Below are 24,676 nucleotides of genomic sequence, written 5' to 3' on the forward strand. Positions count from 1 at the left end.
CCATAAAGCAATTCAGATTTTGTGCTCCCTGAACAAAAGCAGTGAATGTTCCTTGTTTGGCTTTTCTTCCTGTAATGCAGGCAAAGGTCTGCAAAGCAACGGACAGAGCGATGTGTACAGTACAATTGTAAAGTGTTGTGGAATAATGAAGTTAAATCCTTCCATGTGTCTTAAAGACCTGTTAACAAGAAATAAATAAAGCTTAGGAACATATAAAGATTTTCAGTTTTTCAGATTAGAGAGAACACCTGACTCAAGTTCAGTGTTTGTGTTTTTTATGGTTATCGAAGATGTTTTATCCAAAAGAAGTCACATGTGGAGAGTTCAGAAACTGAAGTTCCATAAGGTCAGATTCGGACAGAGTTGTTTGGAGCAGCTCCTGGTTCCTGTCAGGCTATACATGGAGAAGCTGACTACCCAACCAAGGAATCTGGTGTCTTATGCAGACTTACACTTCTGAGGCTTGAGATTATGTCATCCCATGTTTTCCTACACCTTAGAACAATGGGTCCCTAATCATAATTGACATTAATGTGGTACAAGTAAAAAATCATAGTAATTCTAACAACAACATTTGGGTTTCATTTTTCCCTACCCATACCAGCCAGATGACTGTTCAAAAAGAAAATGAGGGCAGATATTTGAAGACTGACTTCATCAATTCCATCACACTCCAGCTCCTTCTTTCACAGCACATTAGCAGAATTAAAATCACGCTTACATTATGGTTATTTTACTGAATAATGTATTCAGGGTTAATAAATTAACAGTTTCAATTCATGTCCAGTCTCCTTGATAGATAGCTATTCAGTACACCTGCAGAATCTACAAATTCCCCCAAGCCACTTCTATTGTATACAGAGCACCACATTGTTTAACGTAATCCTTCCTTCCTTAACTTTCACTTCACTTTATACTGTAGAAATCTTTTGTACTCCAGACTGTAAACTTGGTCTGGAGTTCATCCTGGGCTTTCACTGCTCCCTGTGAAGTAGGTGTTTTTTGTGCGTCACCAGATACAATGTTTTTTGCAATCCCATTAGGCTGATTGGCTCTGCTCTGATAGCACCTTAAGTACTGCATTCCCCAAAGGCTCTCGCGTGGTCTTATTTCACCTCATCACTCACTTTTTCTGGCTTATCCCATCTCATTTGCTCTTTCTGTCCCTGCAGACAGCTGACCTGGCAGAAGTTCCTGAGGAAGGTGATAGCTCTGCAGGCACCCTTGACATAAGCAGGAAACGCAGCAACAGCGGTGAGTGCTGCCAGGCCAGGACAGCATCTTCAGATGTATAGGCCTGTGTACAACCTATTTCAGATATTTTTTTATGGCATGTCCATGTTTTAGCAGCATTCTGCTTTTCAAAGTGGGAGGTGAGTGCGGCATGCAGTTGGTGCAAGGATTTGGGGAACGCTTTTTGCCATTCAGATGAAATCCAAGCCACCAGTTTTCTTAATTTGTTGTGTCCAGACCTGGCATTGGACAAGGTTCAGGTCCATTCCCTATCTCCTATGCTTCATCAACATGACTAGACTAATCGCTTAAGATGCTTCAGTTCCACATTAGCAAAATGGAACAAAAAAATTACTTTATTTTCCACATGTTTGACTTGTCGACATGTCTCTACACACCATAACCTCTTTGGATCAGGAAATGAATCATATAATATCCATACGTTTGTAGAATATCCAGCACACTGAATCCTGATTATAATTGCAGTTCCTCAGTACAACTATAGTATGTGCCCAGTAATATCAACAGCCCAATTCCTTTGTCTGCTTTGCAGTACAAGAGTAATGTTTTTACTGGTATGATGGAATTTCAAGATCATCATACCAATCAAGAGCTTAGGAATGAAATCTCAGCCACCAAGGGATGGTGTGTGTGACCCTGTTCTTGAATTCAGTCATGGTGAGGGAAGCAATAAGTACAAAGGGATTTGGAGCACTAAGAAAAATTTCAGGCCCAAACCATAAGAGCAACTTCTCTAGCAGCACCTGAAGGCTGCTCTGCTGAATCTCACATGAGATGTACACTACTAAAATAAATCACAGTGAGCATAGATTTCTTCTTCATAGCACCCCCAGTGGTCCTTACATGCTGCTAGCAATTCATGTAGGTGAAATGCCAGCTTCAGTTGTCCATTCCCATTTCATGCTACCTCCTTATTCCTTTCCTCCCCTCCTGGTCCTATCACTTCTCACTGTGTTCAGTCATTTCCGCCCTCTCATTTTGTGAACATCCCATCTATGTTATCTGCTTTCTCCTGACAATTTATTTAGGTTTTCTGTCTTGCAAGTTCAAGCTGACCTGACCTGGTTAAAGATAAAGAATTCAGTCTGCTTCACATTGTTTAATCCTGCCCATCTGAGATTAATTTGGCCCTGTTTGAGTTTTCAGCTTTTTATTTCATTGTTGATCAGTGGTTTCGTTTCTGAAACCCAAAGAAACTTTTTTTTCTCTGAGATCTGTATTCACTGAATGCACTGGGAGGCATTCAAGGAACTTACTCAAAGAGATTAGTTTAAAAACTCAGCATGTGTCAAACCTCCAAATAACTTCCGCGGCACATTAACAATTCCTTTGATCAGCACTGGCTTTTTTACAATCCATCCTTCAGAGGCTCAGGGTATAAATTATGCATCAGTCACTCCAAAAATTTCCCCTTGGTAGATTTTTAATAAACTGCCCGCACTGTTTGCACAAGCTATGGAAATGGTACAATCCTTTCCAGCTGTAAAAATCCCTGCTTTTTTTTTTCATCTGCTGCTGCTAGGGCAAATAAATATGAAAAAAGATGGATTTCTGTTGTGTGGAGATGTGAGCTACACACCTCGATAGTCTTCAGATTCATGTGCCTCCTAGAATATCCAGAGACCATGAGCTAAACAGAGATTAAAAATGTAACAAAGTAAATTCAAAATGTTGTTACAGGGTGATTCACCACTTCTTTTTCCTCAGTTGTCCACTGCCTCTTTAGCAGGCAGTCCCACATTATTACCTTGATGAATCAGGCCCAGTCCAGTTTCTTTTTTTTTTTCCCCATTAAAAAACTGTCTCTGCAAATAAGATTTTAGGAGAATGTATGTTTGAGACTCTGCTTAAAGAGAAACAGCGGAAAAGACACAACCTGCAGAAGGGTGAAAGGACCCAGCACATGTGTGGCTACATAATTGTTCCTATAGACTCCTATGACAACAACTTCAAGGGAAGATTCTTTCATTCAGGCTCTGGCATACATACTATGAAGCAAAGCTTCCACATTTACAACTGTAAGATAGCATATCTAATTTACAGCCCTTCACCCTCCTCTAAGCCAGTTATACTCCTTCACTGCTGTGAATTGCCATCTGTAACAGAAGTCCTGCAAGCCAAAATGATCTCGAAGTGGCATGTATGAGCCTGTTATCAACAGGGATTTGAGCACTTTCCTCTTGACTCAGGTACCGCATGTACTCCCTGGAAACCCAGGTTTGGTGAGCACTTCTCAGCAAACACAAGGACACAGTCCAGCTCCCTCCCCACCTGCTGGGTCAACTTCACAGCTCATGAGGCTGTACATTAGTAACTTGGATTTATTTTCTGACACTGAGCAGAAATTACTCCAAACATGATACTTCCACTTTGTCTGGTGAATGACTTTCTGCAAGTTCAAAATGCTCCTGGTTACCCGACTCATTATTCACCAGAACTTTTTCTATTTGTCTCCCTAACTCCTTTTCCTCTGGACACAAAAAACAAAATATAGTCATTTGAGTAGGACTTAAAACACTGCCAGATTCTAATGGCAGCATTTTACACCTCTTTATACAGATGTCAGATACACATATATCCCTCTACCAGAAGATACAGGAAATGAATTTTAGTTTTGAGGTTTTTCAGCTGGTACTCATGACAGTTTTCAGGGTCAGAGTCCCTCTACAACAGGACTTGGTGAGGAGCACAGTGAGGCCCCCAGATCAGCTGCAGTCAGACCACCTGGACACAACTTGGGGCATTTTCAGGTTAAATGCTGCAGGTATCAGCTCACATGCTATCTTCACATTCACACATTGGACTTTATGACTACAATATTTAACTCAGGGAGAAAAGGAGAGTCTACAGCTTTTGGAAGAAGGGTCTAGCCACTCACAATGATTACAAAGATGCTTGAGGCTGTGCAGGGTGGAAATCAGGAGGTCTAAAGCCCAGCTGGAAATTAATCTGGCTTCAGCAATCAAGGACAACAAGAAATGTTTCTGTAAGTATGTGAGCAGCAAAAGAAAGACCAGAGAGAGCCTCCATCCCCTGCTAGATGCAGGAGGAAACATGGTAACAAGTGATGAGGAAAAGGCTGAGGTGCTTAATGCCTTCTTTGCCTCAGTCTTTAATAGCAAGACTAGCTGTATTGAGGGAATCCAGCCTCCTCAGCCAGAAGACAGAGACTGGGAGAATGAACCCCTGCGATCCAGGAGGAGATAGTCAGTGACCTACTGCATCACATAGACATACACCAGTCTATGGGATCAGATAGGATACACCCGAAGGTGCTGAAGGAGCTGGCTGGGGTGCTCGCCAAGCTGCTTTCCATCACTTACCAGCAGTCCTGGCTGACCGGGGAGGTCCCAACAGATTGGAAACTGGCCAATGTGACGCCCATCTATAAGAAGGGTCGGAAGGATGATCCAGGAAATTACAGACCTGTCAGCTTGACTTCGCTGCCCAGGAAGCTGATGGAGCAGCTCATCCTGAGTACCATCATACAACACATGTGGGACAGACAGATGATCAGGCCCAGTCAGCATGGGTTTATGAAAGGCAGGTCCTGCTTGACAAACCTGATCTCCTTCTATGACAGGGCGACCTGCTTATTGGATGAGGGAAAGGCTGTGGACGTTGTCTACCTTGACTTTAGTAAGGCCTTTGACACCGTTTCCCACAGCATTCTCCTGGTGAAACTGGCTGCTCGTGGCTTGGATGGGCACACGCTTCGCTGGGTAAAAAACTGGCTGGATGGCCAGGCACAAAGAGTTGTGGTGAACGGAGTTAAATCCGGTTGGTGGCCGGTCACGAGTGGTGTCCCCCAGGGCTCGGTTTTGGGGCCACTCCTGTTTAACACCTTTATTGATGATCTAGACGAGGGGATCGAGTGCACCCTCAGTAAGTTTGCAGATGACACCAAGTTGGGTGGGAGTGTTGATCTGCTCGAGGGTAGGGAGGCTCTGCAGAGAGATCTGGACAGGCTGGAGCGATGGGCTAAGGCCAACTGGAGGAGTTTCAATAAGGCAAATGCCGGGTGCTGCACTTGGGCCACAACAACCCCCAGCAACGCTACAGGCTTGGGGAGGAGTGGCTGGAGAGCTGCCAGTCAGAGAGGGACCTGGGGGTGTTGATTGACAGCCAGCTGAACAGGAGCCAGCAGTGTGCCCAGGTGGCCAAGAAGGCCAACGGTATCCTGGCTTTTATCAGCAATAGCGTGGCCAGCAGGGACAGGGAAGGGATCTTACCCCTGTACTCGGCACTGGTGAGGCCGCACCTCGATTCCTGTGTTCAGTTTTGGGCCCCTCACTACAAAAAGGATATTGAATGACTCGAGTGTGTCCAGAGAAGGGCAACGAAGCTGGTGAAGGGTCTGGAGCACATGTCATACGAGGAGCGGCTGAAGGAAGTGGGGGGGTTTAGTCTGGAGAAGAGGAGGCTGAGGGGAGACCTCATCGCCCTCTACAACTACCTGAAAGGAGGTTGCAGAGAGCTGGGGATGAGTCTCTTGGACCAAGTAACAAGCGGTAGGACAAGAGGGAATGGCCTCAAGTTGCGCCAGGGAAGGTTTAGACTAGATATTAGGAAGTATTTCTTTCCAGAAGGGGTTGTTGGGCATTGGAATGGGCTGCCCAGGGCAGTGGTGGAGTCCCCATCCCTGGAGGGGTTTAAGAGTCGGGTTGACATAGCGCTGAGGGATCTGGTGTAGTTGGGAACTGTCGATGTTAGGTTAATGGTTGGACTAGATGATCTTCAAGGTCTTTTCCAACCTAGATGATTCTGTGATTGTGTGATTCTGTGAATATTGTCTTACATTTTATTAGAGAACATGTGCTTGTGTGTGCTTGTGAATGCATGTCACTTTGTACAAAATCTTTCTCATGCATGCTGTGGCTGTCATTTTAGCTCTCTTTTCTCTGTTATGAGAACATTACCTTTTTTTAATGTCTAAGTACAACTATCTACTATCAAGGAACCTTATTATTTCACTCATAAAACTTCTTCAAAGATTCTTTGCTTGGTTGTCATTTACAGTGTAGAATAGCCACAGAAATATGTGTTAATGGAAGAACGGGTGAGTAACTGAAAGAGCAGAGGGGGAAAGAAATTCAGCAGTTTGGTGTTCCCTGGCACCTTCTTTCCCCTGAACACATGTAACTATCACAGAGAAACAAAAAGAAAACGCACTCAATCAATCTGGTACTTATTACCACTTTGGAGATTTCCAAATTGTTAGAGACTCCAAAATCCAGCTTTTGTTCTAAACACCTGCAGAGGTAAATGGTGGGAGAAGGTGTTGATGGCTTTCGCTGCTGAAAGATTCCAACTATTAAAATCATACTCAGACTTTATCCAGAAGCAAGAAACACAGGCGATTATTAAAATGTGAAGGGAGAATTCAGTCATTGTAATAAAGCCACTGTGGTCAGTCAGATCATGAAGAAATTACAGTAGAGGATAAGTGATTAGATACCAGGTATGTTAGGTTCTGTGCCCATTGGCTTAGTCTGTGAGTTTCTGATTTAGTAACTTAGAAGCAAATTTTCTCACATACAGACCTGTGTCTCAGATAACCCATCCCGATTTGAAAGCAATTCAGGTAGCTCCTACAAAGTCAGAGAGAGAGGTATCGTATCCAGTGCCCCCTCAGTCAGGGACTACTGGAGAGAGAGTTCAAAGAAGGCTATCAAACATTTAGAGATAGAGAGGAAAGAAAAGGTTTTGCATACAGACTTCCCACAATATTGCTCATATATAGTCATCAGGTTTTGCAGGTGCTTTTAAACAGAAATACTGCTTGTCCTAAACATGAAAATATAGCATTCAGGCTGCTGGACTTTAAATAGCAAAGTAATTAGGGGACCTAGGTTCTATTCCCACATTTGTGTATATTCATCTGATCAAAATGGTTTATTTGTTACAATTGTAAATTTTTCAGGACAGATTGTTTTGTGTCATGTTCCAGTGATACACATGGTTTTGTTGGGGGTATAGAAGAGTTCAGAGGAGAGAACAAGTGATCAAAGAAAGTAAGGGGGAAAGGGAAGAGATTAAGAAAATAAAGGTGATCCTGACAAGGTGAAGAGTCTTAAACTACTCCTAAAATGTCATGTGTTTGCTTTATTTCAGTGTTTACATACTCCGAAAATGGCACAGAACACTTTGGAGAAGAACCAAAAAGTATACATTCCTCGGTATGGGCATAAGTTTTGTGAGAATGCAATGTGAATGGGAAGTCAGTTAACAGTCTTGTTTTATGGATAGGTGAGGACCTTGAGTAGGTCTGCTGGGGCACTGTTCTGGAGAAGCATTGATATCTGACTGTCATGTTCTTATACCACTTGGGGGCCACTGGCTGCACTTGGAAGCAATATACAGGCCTGGATGGCTCTTTGCTTTACCTGTTATGGTCCTTCTGTTTATTACGAATTGATATTGTGACACAAAAGATCCAGTGTGTAGGCTGTGTCATTACAATAGAACTGCAGGAACACAAAAATCACAGATTTGATTTGGAAAATTATTTAGCGTTTGTTTTATGTGTTTTTTTTCCTTTGGATTACCAGTGGAGAAAGTGAGGAGAGTAGCCAGTCTTCTTTGTGGGAAGCCCAGCACAAGCAGCTTTCTGTTTAAGAAAGTGATTTTCCCACCCTGTTTTCTGGACCTGTGCATTGTACAACTCTAGCTCTATCCATAATGAGGACTGTATAATAGACACCTTACATAATGCCAGTAATACTCTACTGGGCTTGTAAGAGTCATACATTAACAGAGAGCAAAAGGCAGACTCCTTTTTTAAGATCTCACCCAAAAGACCAACTTGTGTAGATTTCTGATTCTGTTCTTTGGAATCCTGGGATTTGATCTTGGGGTTCAAAGAATCTGATATCTAAATGAAGTAGTTACTGCCTTAGTGGCTCACAATGTATCTGGGCCATAGTCCTCCAAGGTGTGAAAGCAATGAGATGATTCTGGTTCATTTCTTGGAAGATCAGGCCCTGGTTCCTCAGTGTCTAAAAAAGTGTAGCAAATTCCTGTACAGGACAGATATTTAAATTTTCTCTTTCTGTGTTTTCTTAAAGGGACCATTTTATAAAAGCACGTTACAAATGAACACCTATGTTGCCTTGTACAAATTTGTACCACAAGAAAATGAAGACTTGGAGATGAGGTAAAGAACCAAAATGTTTGTTAGTTGATTTGACCCATGCAAACTGAGGGTCATATGGCTATATATGACTTGGGGGGAGAGAGGGTTCATACTAAACATTTTTTATAGAGGTAGACACTTGTAGATACAAAGATATTCTCATAGATAAAAAGCTGGTGACCATTTTTTTTGGCAAGGACACAATAGATAAGTTTCAAAAACACTTATGTCACTTTAGGAACAAGATGTCTTTCAGCTAGAAAATATTCAGTTTTCAGCTGCTTTGTTTTTTCAACCAGAAGGTTTCAACTAGGAATTCCTCAGCACCTCTCATGCTAATGCTGAACATTTTGCCAGTCCTGTTGGATTTTTCCTCACATTCAGGTTATGTCTGAGAAAAGAGAATGATGTCAAGCTGCTGGATGGCAGTGTTTTTACATGAGAAAGATGCATTCTAAGCTTTGCAAAATAACCTTATTAATTATAATTTTTAACACTTCCTTCCTCAGTTCTGCATTCATTGTACAAGGTCTAATCCAAGCCCACTGAAGTGAAAGGCCATCTTTCTTTTAGCACAATTAGTTTGACTCATGCTACTTGCATTCTGCATGGTCTTGCTAGAGTTCTTGTCATGAAATGTGTCTGCTCTCTTCAAGGCATTCCCTACATCAAAATAATCATGCACATGCCACAGAATTTAGGGAATTGCCAGGGAAATGCCCCTCTCATCAGCATCTCCTTCACCAAAAACCTTTTTCCTGTTCTCAGCTGTGCCTTCTCATTTCCCTGGAACTAATGGATGGGATGTAAGGCAGAAGTTGCAAGCTTCCCTATCATTCTGCTTTGCTAGCATAACTAATCATTATTTTAGGAATGTCAGCTCTTTAGGAAATAACCACAGGGTATGGTGATGTTTAGTGCAACTTGCCAGCTATTCTGAGGGATTGAGGGATTCCACTTTGCATCCTGCTTCTTTAGGGGTGTATTCCAGCTTGTGTGTTTGTTCCATGAAGAGGAACACTGCTCAGTCAAGCCTGCACTGGACTATCATCCTCATCAAGACATAGCAATCCAGAAAACACATCATTCTCCAAAATTCTCCTGTCCCTCATATTAGGGAGAAAAGGAACCTGTGGTCTGCAACCTAGACCTGTCACAACTAACATGTTCTTTCCAGAGACACCAGCCAGGCTTTAGACTAGTGTTACTCAGGTAAAGCAGTGTTGTTTGTCCCATGGCCAGAAATTCAGTAATACATGGGTTAACACTGTTTCATAAGGGATGCCAAATATCTAGTAAACTTCAGGGCTGATGAGCGCCTATCTTGCCACCTACTGAAATCTAGAGCTCTGATGTAGAGCAGACAACTTATCCAAGGTTTTTATTTACAGAAGAAAAAGATGAGACCTGAGAGTGATTTCAACCAGTAGCGAACAGCAAGCAGGTTGCTGGCTTTCAGGGATTAGCAGCCTACGTCTAGGCAGCAAGAGTAACATAAGTCCAGCTGGGACTTCTGTTTTGAATCCTTTTTGCAGATTAGAGACATCTGTGTTAGCCCTGTGCTAAAAAAACATCAGAAAGCAAAATCTGCAGGTCTTGCATCTAAAAATCTCAGTGCTCAGACCATTGACATGAAAAGACTTTAGGTTCAATTGCCATCTTTCTCTGACAGCCAAATAAATTTATATTTTCTAGGTTATTTTTCTAATAACCAGGCTGAAAGGTATTTGGAGCATGGGGCTGCCTAAATCCTTCTTGTTGAAAATGTTCTTCCTTGCAGTGTAAGGGTTCCAATGGTGTTACAGCCTATTCACTTTGAAGTGGCAAGATGGGTTCCCTCAAAACCTCGTGAAGTGTTTTATATTAAATATTAACTGGAATCAGATGTCCTTTCCCATGGAAAAAATCTTTTACCACTGGGATACCAAGTTGTCCTTTTACTCTAGCTTCCTTTCTCACCTTAGCAACACTTAATTATTCCAAACACACTGGAAGACCTTCCTGAAGAGGGCTTGAGGAAAATCCTACCCTGTTGCTATTGATAGCATCTTTCTGTGAAAGCTGGAAAACACTGATTCAGATCGCACAGGGTTAGAAGACTAAATGCCTGTTTCTCCAGTTGTCAGCAGCAACGATAACCACTTGGGAAGTGGACCAAAGAGGCCCACCACTGCCTCCACTTCCAGCTGCATCCTGGACAGGTCCACTTCTTCTATGCATGCTCTGAAAGAGTTGGTTAAATTGGACCTATTATCCAGATGTGTTTGCAAGCTCTTGTGCTGATACCTCAACAATACAGTGAGCCTAATAGGGAATGTAAGGAAAGCTGAATAATTAGGGGTCAACCATTAATTTTATTAAGATCAAAGAAATGCCTGTTATCAAGCAGACAGAGCTTTCTGAGGTTAATCCATTTGGAAATGGGCTGCCACTTACTTTCTACAACGCAGCGCTATTATAATTACATAATAACATTGATGAAGTGCCACCAATGGGGGGAAGGAGGTCAAATAACTGTTCAACTACCTGCACAAAATCAGCTCAGCACATTTTGCTATTAGCATTTCCAGCCAAATTATTCTCCTAGCTCTGCTTTGGAACTAGTCAGCTGGATGCTGATACTTAGCAATTACAACCCTGCACCACACATTATAAAGGTAAATATGTCCCATTCAAATCAAAAAGACATTCTTGGGCAGAATTATATCCCTGCTGACTAATTGCCTTTGTCAGTTAAATAGAACTATTTTCCTGCTGCCTTCCTTCTGCAATCACAGCTTGAAAACACAGATGATAAAGTGCTGTGTCCCAACAATGTGAAATGTCTTGAAGTAACATGATAATGTCTGTAACAACTAGGGACTGTATTTTAAACAGTTTCTTATCAAACAGGAAGCCAAAATTCCAGTTCACAGATGTTGTCTCAAAATAAAGATCTAGCCCCAACATACAGAGACTCTCTTTCTATATTACCATGTACGATTGAAGAAAACCTTGCTGCCTCATTGAGTTTACCATCAGCAAATGCTCATATAAAATAACCAAGAACAGACCACCTTCCTATTAGAAAGTAATTGTGGAAGCTGATGCAGCATAACAATTAAAAGTCATCTTAATTACTATTCCTCTTCTAATTACAGGCCAGGGGATATGATCACTCTTCTGGAAGACTCCAATGAAGACTGGTGGAAGGTATGTGCTAATTATTTTATATCTGTTTTCTTTCCAAAGGGAAAAATATGTTCTTTTCAATGCTGAACTTGTATTAAAAATACTAGTGTTAGCAATCTTCTTCTACCAATATGTTTTCTCCACAGGGGAAAATTGATGATAGAACTGGATTTTTTCCTGCTAACTTTGTTCAAAGAGTGCAACACGATGAGAGGATTTACAGGTGTATCAGGACATTCATTGGCTGCAAGGAACAGGGACAGATAACTCTGAAAGAGAACCAGGTAAGTTCCCCTGTGCCGGATCCCCACCGGACTTGAGCATCCAGCAGTCTGACCAATGACTGGAGGGAAAGTGGTGCAAGATGAGCACAGGCAGATGCTCTTCACTGGAATTTTACTTCAGGATTTATTATTTGTACGGTAATAGTGTCTAGTGGCCAGTTAAGACCAGTGTTGGCCTTCTACAAACACATAATCCTTGCCTAATGTAGCCTAAATTTCCAGCCTCACAGATGTTCATATATATACTTTATATATTATGCACTCTCCTACTGACTTCAGAAGGACAGCTTGAAGAACACACAGTCTTGGAGGTAGATATTGTGTGGCTGAAAAATGATCTGGTTTTCTCCTCACTATTAGAACTAATTAATAAAAGACAGGGGCTCCCTCCCCAGACCTTAACTTACCTAAAGATCTAAACACAACTCATTGTTTTGGCTTCAGCAGGAACAGAGTTAAGACAGTACCAAACAAACCTGTAAATCTTAAATTTAGCTCTAGTTCACCAGCTGCAAGGTATCTTTAATTGTTAATTACTTGTGTCACCACTTACCCTCTTCACAGGCTGTAATTTATTCTAAACAAGAGCTGCCGTGAGCTAAAGTACACCAGGTACAGTGAGGACTTGCAGGGTCCACTCTCCCTGGTTTACTTTCATCAGTTCCTTCTACTTGGTGTCCTTCAGGTGGGTTCACTAGGCAAAAGCCGTGGCCACCATTATGAGATTGGTCTTTGATCTGATTTTAAACATGATTTTTACACAATGTTTACCAGATGTTTAATACATCCAAGTGTCAAGTCTTGTGATGCTGCTATAAATTCTTGCTGTGGTAAAGTGAGAGTAGACTATGGCTCAAAAGCTGCATTAAGAGACAGTCAGGTTTGTGGTATAAGCTCATGTAAATAGAAGGATGGCTGACTAAGAGTGATGCACAGCTTGAGTTCTCTGACACCTGGATGAAACAGAAAGTTAGATTTTTCTCACTGCCTCTTGTGAAGCCCAATGTTTTTCCAACTCATTAGGCATTTCCTTTCCTCTGGCAATTGATGTCACATCACCAGGAAGTGATTGCCTTACAGTGCCTGGACAGCACTGATTTTAATAAAGTAGAGCAGAAGTCATAATCAGAGGGGACTTCAGGGCCATAGATCTTTCCATGCAGAACTTCTGTAACACTTCACCGGTGAATAAGATTAACTTATACCTTTGCCGCTGCTGTCTTGTGGCATAGCAAAACATACAAGTGCTAGCAATCCTTGGGTATACACAGCTTTTTAAGGAAGGCACAGCAATACAGTGATCAGAATATATTTTAACTGTCTTTGTGCACATAGTACACTGGGCAGCCCTGAAGTTGCTAGAAAGAGAGAAAGGACTTAATTTGTTTTTACCCAGCATTTCTTTTGATTTTTTATATATGTGCACGTGGAGGGAAAAAATATTACCAAAGCAGAATGAGAGACTTTGCACCCTTTGTGCTCTAGAATAAGCAATACACAAGGGCAAAGCTTGGGGCAATGATAGTGTGGGAATATAGTGTGCCACCAAGAAAGAATGGTCAAGGTCTGAGTCCCTTGTTGTCTATGGGCATACCAGATCCTCTGTTAGTGTGGCTGCTGCTGCAAACAGTAAGGGCCAGTTTCTTGTCTTATTTCTTACCAAATCACAGTTTCCAAGTGGGCATGGCTGGCAGCTTCATCTAATCACAAGGACTTCCTATTGTCTCTATTTCATAATAGACTCGCAAGGGAGCTCGTAGTCAGGGGCACGTCATCATGTCTGGTAGGGCAGGAGGTAAAGAAAGGGATAAATCCATCCTGTCTGTCTACTTCTTTCTCTTTTTTAGCAAACTTATTCAGCTCTATCTCAAATCCACTCAAATGCTGAGGTTGAATGTTGATGTTGTCAGGTCCTCACTCCACGTGGGCTTCAGAGGAAGAAATAAATAAATACTTGGTATAAAACAAGGGGCAGAGATCAGACTGAACAAACACATGAATGTAGAGACATGAGAGGAAAGGAGTGGAGCCAACAGATCCCACTCTACCCTAGCACAAATTATGCAAAAAGGGAACGTTCAAGTACCTTCAAGGCCATTTTGAGTAATTTCCAGGTGGGACAGTCACAACAAGGCTATGGACACTCATCTTCTTCCCGCTGTCCTTCCATACGGGGTTTCAGCCCCCCATAATAGCCCCCAGTGAGAGCTGGCAGCGTGCACAGGCCCAATGTGTAGAGGCAGCATGGGGACAGGAGGCCCCAAACCTGACCTATGGGACATGTGCCCGCCATGGAGATCACTGCCTGAATGGCATAATTTTTTGGTTTGGGGTTTTTTTTAACAGAACAACCTTGCCTTCACTGTTGAAAAACTCTTATTGTGAAAAACATTTTAATTGTTATTGGGAAATTTTTACTTTAAAAATTTATTTTATATTTCCAAAGTCAATTTTCCTTTCTTCTTTCTTCAGCCAGTTATCTTATTTTCTGTCTTTTATTTCCCCATTGTTTTTCATGTGAAGCAGAGAGAGGGGTGCAATAGGGAAGGCATAAAAAGAAAAAAGCTAATCTAAATGACACTTCTGGGAAAAGCTTGGCAGAATTTTTTTGTTGTTGTTGTTCTATTTGGGTATTTCTGTGAGATGTAACCAGACATTTTAGCTGTCTCTGGTCACAGTGTCCAGAGTGCTGTGAGTGTGATATATGTACTATGTGCATAGCACTGGCTTGTTCCAGATTAGCAAGAAGGGAAGATTATTCATTGCTACCAATTTCTGTTAAGTCTAATTTTATCTAGAAAAACTCATTAACTGGTTTAATAAATTCTTGTGATGATAGTATGGCAAATTGTCTCAATTTTATACTGTTAATTCACTGGGTCAAATTCTGCAGGATCTAACGAGTCCAGAGACATTCTGGCAACAAAGGCAAGGATGATACACCAACAGAAAAACTTATCCAGTGACAATAATATGAATTTGCATTATATCGCTTGATACCATCTTTGGTTTATACTGCAGGTCTCTATCCCCTTTGTGCCTTATACGAATGTTCCCAGGTAAAGCCTATTCTTGTAAGGCAAAAGACAATACATTCTCATCAAAAAAGCCACACGACTAGCCAAGCAGAGACATTTTCAAAGTCTGAAGCACAGTGGGTGAGGCTTTCTCTGGAATTGCTTGGCAGTTTCATGTCCTGGGAACAACATTTTGAGCTTCAGCTTCAAGCAAACCTTTCTGGCAAAGCCAGTACTCAAGGAGAGGACTGAGGGAAAAACAACACAATTTGATTATCCATCTTGAGCAATATGCACGAGCTAGTCTTCACAAAGGATCCCTTGAAAATTTCATTATGAAATATGAAACCCAGCCCTGGGGGAGGAAAAGTGTACTGCTTCAGCATCTTGCAGTTTAGCATTCACTGACAGATTTGTGGGTCCTGAAACCATTTCAGAAGATGACTGGGCACCACAGGGCTCAAACAGGAATCTGTGGGAAGGAAGCAGACATAGCCCCTGACATCAATAAAGCAGGATTATTAACAGGGAAGCCAAAACCAGCCAATTTCTGTGGCTTTCCACTCTTTTAAGCTGTCTCACACACAATACTGGCTGCATAATTTTCAACTCTGATTGACTGTACCATCACTTGGTTATATAAAGTTTTCTCCAGCTTGTAACTTCTGCTCTAGCATACCCGAATTCATTACAACACATTATACAAATGCTTCTTTGCGTGACTAAAGGCTCTGATTTGACCTCTTTTCACAAAAGAAAAGGTCACCATATCTAATATATCATCAATGTTTGGAAAAGCATCTTTTAAAATGCCTCTAACATTTTTAGTCATCCTTATTTTTAAAGAAGTCATAATAATCTATTGTCTGAATGTCTGTTTTTATTCCTCTTGTAACATCCTACTTAAATAAAGGAAATAACCTCTTTAAAAAAAACCTACTCACACCCTTCACTGGATGCCTCTCTGACATCTACAGTCACACTAACACAAACCACTTTAGAGTTGGGTTTTTTGTGATTAAATAACACAATTGATTTTAAATTGCATAACTGATCTTGTGCAATAGAAATTACCTCAAGCCATGACATTTGTAACAAGACTGTCAGTCAGAAACTCTCTGTCTCATCCAGATCTGGACTGTGAGTTTACATAAAGATCAGTGCAACAGATCCATTTTGTGATGGATGTGTTTTATAAATGTCACTGATGTAAAATAGCCCTTTTACCAGAAGCATCTCTCAGCCAGCTTCTGCAGTGACTGCAGATAGGTCACCGTTGTTGTGATGGCCACAGCCTCCAACCCTGAGCTGTCAGCCTTGCTGTCCCCTTGGCACCACAGTTCCGGAAAAAATTCCCTCCTGGCCCAACACCTAATCACACGAATTTCAAACAGAGTGGCATTTAGGCATGTGTACATTAGCAGCTATGTGCAGATATGATCCAGCAACTTCAGGAGAGCCTGAGAGTGGGCTTAAACATGTCCACAAGTCTAGGCTCAACAAGGCAGGATTGCAGCCCTGGTCACCAGTCCCAGGGGATCCACCTGTCTTGGATCTTCTTCTGATTAGACTGGATGCTTTGTTGCTACCTGGCTTTTCACCTCACTGCCTAGGAATTACTTTATGGCCCCACATTTTTCATCCTGGGATGAACTTCTAAGAGCATGACTCAGCTGCCTTTGAAAATCTGTTTCATCACAGTGACTTACGCATTTGGACTGAATCATTTAAAACACAAACCCAGCACAGAAATTGATGTTGCAGTTTTTTATGTGTTCCCCAGCTATAACTGCTGCACTTCACAGCTAGGCTTAAGGGGAAAAGGGTCTTTTTCCAGCTAACTCTGATTTTCATTGACATCAGTTTTGCTGAACAGGGATGAGTGTCCCCATTCATTCAGAGATACTGAGTGGCACACAAGTTTTGCAAGAGTCCAAAATATGGGCACGGGCCATTATGCATCCAGTTTAGTCTAGATCATCTTTAAAACCCTAAATAAGTGCCGTAGGTAAAACAAGATGGTGTTCTCAGTCCAAAAGCTAATGACAGAGCTGATATAAAACCTGTCATCATCATCATTTGCGTTATGGCTGAATGGGTATGAAAACTGAACGACTTATCATTTCCTTCCACAAAGCTCACGTAGGCAAGAACTTTGGTGCACAGGCAGCAGCAAATGTAGAAACTCACAGTGTCCCTGTGCTGTCATTCTTACAGACAAACAGAAAACTTGAGCTTTCAGATCTCTTGACTTGGCATTGTCTACAGGCTCCAGGACAGCTCATGAAACTGTACTGTCCTCATAACCAAACTCCTACTTCATCAGAACCAGTCTGTGGTGGACAGATGAGTTAAATATATGGGAAAGAGAAGATAAGTAAGAAACAGTTGTGGAAAATCAGGGGAAGTTCAGAATTACTCCTGGACAATTACTCCTGACACTTGAGCCCAAATTTAAAGCACAGGACTTAGAAGAACAGGAGAGTATTAATGACTGTGCAGCTTAAAGAATCATTTCCTAATTGCTCATCTCCCTCATCTGCTTCAGGCTGACTGATGAATAAAAAATCCTCAGGGCAGATGTTGACAAGTTTAGACAACAGCCATGATCCAAACAGTTGTTTAAGTGTTTGGGGATTTTTTTTAAACAAAGTGAGATGAAAGAATGAGGAAGTGACTTTATAATATTACATCCCACTTTCAGCTAGCTATGAAGATCATTTAGTGACTGAGAAATAGCCTGAGATGTTGTTTCTTACCCTGTGGCTTACTCCACTACTAACCTCTTGAGCCAGCGGGCAGGAAAAAAACCAAGCAAGTTTGTCTCCGTTTGTGTTGCTACCAAATTCACTGGAGAGTGGCTGCTCAGTGGCTCAATAGCTCACTTATCTTATCAGGCCAGCAGCCTTTCCCCCAAAACATGCCAGCCTGAGTAGCTGCCATTTTAAGCAGTTTCCAATTTGATACAGAAAACTGTGATCACCTGATGGGAATGGCACCTTGCTCCTTCAGAACCATTATGTTTGCTGTCTGTCACCAGAGCTAGTCCTCAGTAACAGTTGATTCATCAGGTGGAGTCCACAACTCTGGATACTACCATACACTTATCTGGGGTTACTCCTGATTTACACCCACCTAATATAGTCAAGAGCCAAAACCCAAGGCTACAACTTGTGGATGAAGTCCTTGGAAGCACTCACAAAAGGGGATGAGGACAAAAGTGGCCGGAGATTATGTTGTGTTCCCTCTTTTCTGAAACTGCAGAGTTTGGAGCAGCTCCAGGGCTTTGCAAAGCTCCAGCAGCTGCCACAGCCCAAGGAGACTTCCTGAGTCACACAGGATTAGGAAAGTGTGCCATATTGTAGCCAAGCTTGCTCCGCCCTCAACACTTCTCCTTCCGTGGGAAGGAGAGTTTTTTCTCTGCCATCTGGGGGCCAGCACATGCAAGGCTTAGTATATTAGTGTGAGAGAACTGGAATTTGGGAGAATTGAGATCAAGGTATTAGTATGTAGAATGAGAGACGTTCTTACGGAAAGGCCTTGTACTCCTCGTGTCCAGTGAAGATCTAAAATTATTGCTGTAACAGAGCACTCCCACTGATATGAAGGAACACTCAAACCAGCAGCAGAACCAAAAAAAAAACTCTAAAAAAAGACCAAATCTGTCTTCCTTTTTCACTCCAAAGATAAAGAAGACCTGTGTTCAGAAAGCTCACTATTTTTCTTTTGTCCACAAACCATTCTGCTGACAGTACAAGACATCAGGGAAAAGCACTCTGTTCTTGTAATATTTTCTGCACAGTGCCAGAGGTTAAGCAAGAAATGCAGCATGGCTAGTGAGCAGTGCAGACCTGCTGGAGGTCCCTTCTAGAATTCTGACTATTTGGGGCATTCTTTGGCCCATGCAAAAAGTTAGTGGCCTTGCAGATACCTTTAGTTAGGAGGAAAGCACGGCAGTGGAGTCAGGCATTCCTTTTAACCAGCCAGGTCTAGTTATGGAGAAGCTGCAAAGGCTCGTTTTCCCACACAGCAGCAGGGATCAGCCGAGAAGAGGCATCTTTCAACCAAGATGCTCTTTCCCACTCTTGGATACTCTGCCATGCTCAGCTATCCTAGTCTTGTGCTCCTTTGCAGGCTTTTTCTCTTGTTGAAGTTTTCATAGTCTTTCTCAGAGACAAGTCCAACATCTAGCAATAGTCAGAAACACCTTTCTGTATACATGTGCTTTACACCTCTCTTCTTCGAACGGTGATGTGAGTGCAGAGGGAGCAGCTGCTGTGCTAGAGATTCATGACACAGATGAGCTTGGTTGTTTTGCAACAGAACTTGAACTAAACAGCACCAGTTCCATACTTCTCCCATGCTTTCCATGTGATTTAGCCCAAACAATACATTATTTTTTTTTAGTTGCATGCCAGCTCTGTTGATGTGCTCAGTCATTCTCTCCCAGGGATCCCATGTGGTTAGTGTTAAGTAGGTAGTTTAAGTAAGAAAATTAATGAGTCCATTTGGTTTCCAAATCTTTTTTTGCAGGTACAGAGACACACTTTACCATTTCCAAATAGTGAAGATGACAAATATGAAGCAGCTTCACCTCCTTCTTAGGACCTTTCATTTCCCTCTGGCAGCATGAGTGGTCACTAGTGAATTTTCTGTATATAACAGAAGAACAAGCTGGCCCAGAATTCAGATGTAGTATTTAGGTGTCACCATACAATCCATAACAGTCATGCTGATATGGATTTAGCCAGGAACACTTTAGAGCCATTTTTGGTCATTTATTGTATTTAATTATTGTAATTAAACACTGTAAATACTTATCAGAGAGAGCCTTTGTGAGTGTTAGTCCAGAGAGAGGGCATTAAAGTCCTGGTACTGACATCATGAGAAATCAGTGAGTTGATCTCAATAGGACCATCAGTTTTCTGGCTATTTTTTAGCCTGATTTGATTAGTAGGAAATATATAGTTCTTCGGCACAGATGTTTGAAAACAATTCCTTATTTTGTGTGGCTCTGTGCTCAAGTGCCCAGTCTAAAGTACCTGTGCCACTAGGCTTTCAAATGGCTTGGCTATTACCAGAAGTGTCTCAGGAAGGGCCCTAAAGTGGAAATACCTGAGATCACAAAGGTCTTCAGCAGATGCAAACCTTTACCATGATGTAGTATTTGTGCTATTGTAAAGACCATACGGTTTCACCACAACTGCCTCCATTTGGTAGGTGCTATGCAAATGCACTTGCAGAGCTGGATTCAGATCACATACTTTGGTATCCAAAACAGGCACCTGTAGGTGCAAGGGCTGAATAAATAACGTAACCTACTGCTCATCTGAGAAGTACCTGGGCTCCTTAAACATGCAAAAGAGAATAGGCTTGCATTCAGATCAGCTGCTACAAGTGACCCACCTTGGCATCATGATTACTTTTCTGTTGTAATCCCAATTGTTGAGGGAGCCAGCTAGCTCATGATCTGAAATACCCATTCCTCATACACAGACAACTAAATCACAATCATTACAGTAGGCTGAAGTCATAATTCAAGTTTCAAAATCTTTGATCCACCACAAAGTTCTTAACTTTTTATGTCCCTCATGTATATGTGGCACTTTAGGGAGGCAAGGGAAAGGTAACTCTAAATATGAGTTTCAGTTTCTTACCAAAGCAGTGAGAGTCTAAAAAGGATTGTTCTACTTATAGAAGTAACTAGCAGGATGTCTAACCCACCTGATAAATAGCCTGGACTAATTTGTCACTTTGATCATGGCAGAGAGTTTATTATTTTTGTACCTTCTTTGCATTCAGATTTGTGTGACTTCTGAAAAGGAACATGATGGCTTTATCAAAGTATTCAGCGGGAAGAAGAAAGGCTTTGTCCCCATAGACGTCTTAGAAAACATCTGATTTCAACAGCCCACTTGCTGCAGTAGGAGCCCTTTGCTGGCAATGCCTGTCTGCCTCATCTCACACTGTGTCAACCCAGATGGGCTGTCTTGCAGGTGTTCAGGGAAATAGTGAGAACTGCAACTACAAGAAGAAAAAGACATTTAGACTGCCACAGCAACACTAAGAAATAAGAAAAGTGGAATGTTTGAAAGAAAATATAGTCAGAAACCTCTAGGAAAATGAGAGGTCCTTGGATACTAACAGGAATAAGGTAAGGAAAAAAAAATGTCTGGGCTGATTTCTGGTGCAAGATGGCTGTTACAACCCTGATGGAGACGGACAGCTTGTTCTGAAGGACTAAACTCATGTCCCGTTTTTGTGTCTTAGAAAACTGTTGGACTGCTTTCTTGTCTGAAGTGTGTATTTAGGGGGGAGGGGGGAAAATACCATTCAAACTGTCCTCGTACTACAGTCTGATGCTTGTAGTAAAGTGTGACTGTGGTTCTACAGTTTTGTCCCCGGTATCAACCGATCAGTTTAAGCGTTTAAACCTGGTGTTTAGTCTCATAACAAAGCAGTTTGGAGACACCATGTGAACGTCAGTTCGAGAAATGCACTGTGCCCTGGAAGTTGGCAGCTTTCTCTTTCTGTGCAATCTTCCCATATGAAAGAGTAGCAAACTTGTGTGTCCTTTGTTTTCTCTGTATACAAACAAAAGCTCTCAGCGGATGTTGGGTGTGATGGCTGCTCTCATAGCTCACAGAAATAGCCAGTCCTCCAATTCACAAGCCTGCTTGGAAGCGTCCCTCTGTGTTTCCTGCACCTTTGTCTGGTGATACAGAAAATGGGCGAAATGCTGGGAGAGAGCCACAGGCTTGAAACGTTTTATATTTTTCTGTGTTTATTGCACTTAAAAGATTTTATATATTGATCCTATTTATAAAAAATAAAACAGTTAACTAACCCCCAGAAGACTTAAAATGCTAGGAAAGAACAGACTGCACATAGAAGTGAAGTCTGTAATTATCAAAATCCAGAACTCGTGACAGAAAGGCACTGAGTGTCTTAGCATTGTGTTCACACACCAAAGGTGTCTTTTTCATTTGCTAAATAGAAGTTTTGCAGATTCAGCAGTAAATACACTGACATGAATTCCTCCTTGGCATAAACCACCATAAGCACCACGTAAATCTTCTCCATCCTAGTGAGACTGTGCAGACACCTCTATTTTGTCCATGTAAGCCTCCATCTTCAAACACATATGAACCTTTTGGTACCTGGAGAGCAGTCTGTGGGACCTGTGGATATTAACCAAATTAGACAAGTCAGCCAGTGCCAATACTGTTGTAGAGCAGGGGCCTTAAGATGTTCAAAGACAGGGAACCTAATTTCCAAGTATTTAATTGGCTGTAATTGCACGAAATACACTTAAACAGCTTAGCTATGATGTAGAGATTAAGTCCTTTCCCAAAGCTCCCTGCTGACTCCATGCCTTATTTGACCAGCTTGAGACTGAATGCCAGTCTTTACTGCGATTAACCCCAAATTGATGTCCTAAATCCTGGTACTTCAAGAAGAAATTCACATGCTGCCAGGCTAGCATAGGCCTTTGCAAAAATGACACTGTTTGTAAAAACAAGCTACCAGTCCTGCTTCTGTATACTGAGGCAGTGAATCTGTGTTGCACAGCCCAGGTCTCAATAGCTGGGTTGCCCTATTTGAATAACTGATCTTACTCAAAGCCTTATGAAATCCAGTGCAACCCTACACATGACCAGAAGTTCACAGAGCAGATCAGTCTTCAACCTCTCAAAGACACATTTTGCAGCTCTTACGTATCACTTAATTGCAGAGGAGGAAGTTGCAGGGGTGTCAACTGCTGAAACATGGTCCTTCGTAACATAACTGATCTATACCAATTATTAATGTCCTCCCAGCTGATCAAAAGAATCTGATGTCATATCTTCTGTGGGAATATCAGCAATTTATAAATGGGGTTTTTTCAGTTCAAACAATGAATATTTGCTCAGCTCATTTTCATAAGTAACTAATAAATTTAGTGGGAGGACAGAGGATTCTGATAAGCCTTAAAGATCAAGAGGAAAAACAGTAGAGACATATTAATCCACTCTGCTTTATAAGATAACCTTTTTTTATATTCACCTGTTCAAAGGAAAAACTCAAGTGTTTGTTAGAATTAAAATATTTGCTACTTTTGATCAGGCCTGTCAAGTGGACAAAGGAAATCTGTATTAATCTATACATGTGTGCTATTGTTTACATGATTGCATCATACTGTGATTCCCTCCTATTTCAGTCTTCTATGATTTCAATTTATCCCTACAATGTGCATTGTACTATTCAAAGAATTATATGAATATTACCTACAACTCACAATGGCCTTTAATCAATGTCAGTTTGATTCCTTTTGATACTGAGCAATAAATAATAAAGTGACTGAGTAAAAACAAAACAGACCTTATGTGGACTGTATTACATCTGAGAAAGCATTGCTTCTGAACCAAAGCTTTCATGATTATCTTTTCTTTGTGTTTTTTGTTTTGTCTTTTTACTGGGCTTTTGCTGCCGTTTGATATGTAGATGTAATTTATGCCTAATTTAGCAAGAAGCAGATACATGAGTCTTACTTTAAGCATGTGATTCATTGGCTATTTGCATGCTTAAAGCTGAAGCACTTTGCTGAATTAAGGTCATTTTCCTCAAATTTATTTTGGATGCCTTACTCTGAATCCAGACAAGTATCCCCTCATTTTTTTCCTACCATATGCAGTTCGCAATAGATACTGCATTAGCAAGCAGTTAAAAGTCAGACAGAAGACGGAATGGACTTTATCTGACGTATGCTCAGAAAAATTGAATTTTAGGAGATAAATGCTGTTCAGATTTAATTTAATATTCTGCTTAATAAAGACTATGTGATGGTTGGAAGGAGAATAGAAGTGTATGTGTCTTGGCTTCTTTGCATCAGACTGTATCCTTTCCAGTTATCCACCTTCAAGAACATTCACTAAACCCATCAGCAACAGATGTTACTGAGCATTTTCATTTAAAATCTATAGCACTTGCATTTGCCACATTTAGCAAACCATTTCTAAAGTAGTTCTGCAATGTATGTAGCATGTGTAGACTTGGAGTGAAGTTTTGTGGTGGGATCATCCTGAACATTTGTTTCTGGCAGATCAGAATGTATTTTAAGCCATTCAACATCTCATCACAGCATAAAACTGGCTACAGAATATTTTCATAAGTGCTAGGAACAGTAGATCAACATGAGTTGAGGATGAGCTGCCTGAATCATAATCTCCTCCCACCCATAAATAACACAGTATCTCAGTTTATTGTCATCTTTCTCTAGACTTGGCCATTTTGACTCAGTGACTTCCTTCAGAGACAGATGTTGTAGTGCACAGATAGCTGTGGGCTCATTGCCCCAGGGGAACTGAGACATTTATTCCTACAAACATTGTGTATCTTTAGCATTGCTTACAGACCCTTTTTTTTTTGTAATTATTTGTTGAGATTCAACGGACTAAATATAGCACCCAGTGCCATCAGAGGAACCTGCACAGGGCCAGCAGGCAGTGACAGTGGAGATTTGGAAGAGCTGTGACCTTCTAAAGAAGCCATCGGAGACCATGTAGGTTGTCTAAAATGGCACTAGACAGATGTCTTTGGAAAATGAACCCAACTCATTTATTTTAAATATGTGCAGACAAGTCTGATTTATTGAGCACTCAAATGACAATTTTCTTTCCCTAAAGGACACTGAATAAATGCAGCAAGCCATATCAATCTTGTCCCCTTTAAATCCATGATAAAAAGAATACTTGAATGCCACAGGGACTGGAGTTCAGCTATCATCTTGGAAAAGGCTAGTCAGTGTTACCATTCTCCCAAAAATCTATGATCTA

The 24,676-nt window shown here is 41.4% G+C and overlaps 1 protein-coding gene across 1 annotated transcript in view; it reads left to right on the top strand.

The window, feature by feature from the left end:
- The window catches only part of STAC (SH3 and cysteine rich domain), a 76,868-nt gene extending 53,164 nt beyond the window's left edge, over positions 1-23,704 (top strand). The window contains exons 6-11 of the mRNA XM_074891331.1: positions 1,173-1,254; positions 7,369-7,433; positions 8,322-8,410; positions 11,530-11,581; positions 11,707-11,844; positions 20,664-23,704. Coding sequence (XP_074747432.1) covers positions 1,173-1,254; positions 7,369-7,433; positions 8,322-8,410; positions 11,530-11,581; positions 11,707-11,844; positions 20,664-20,762 — 525 coding nt within the window. The 3' untranslated portion in view covers positions 20,763-23,704. The remainder of the gene's footprint in view (positions 1-1,172; positions 1,255-7,368; positions 7,434-8,321; positions 8,411-11,529; positions 11,582-11,706; positions 11,845-20,663) is intronic.
- Positions 23,705-24,676: the final 972 nt, after the last annotated feature.

Source organism: Strix uralensis, chromosome 1, assembly GCF_047716275.1.
Source record: "Strix uralensis isolate ZFMK-TIS-50842 chromosome 1, bStrUra1, whole genome shotgun sequence".
Taxonomy (NCBI): Eukaryota; Metazoa; Chordata; class Aves; order Strigiformes; family Strigidae; genus Strix; species Strix uralensis.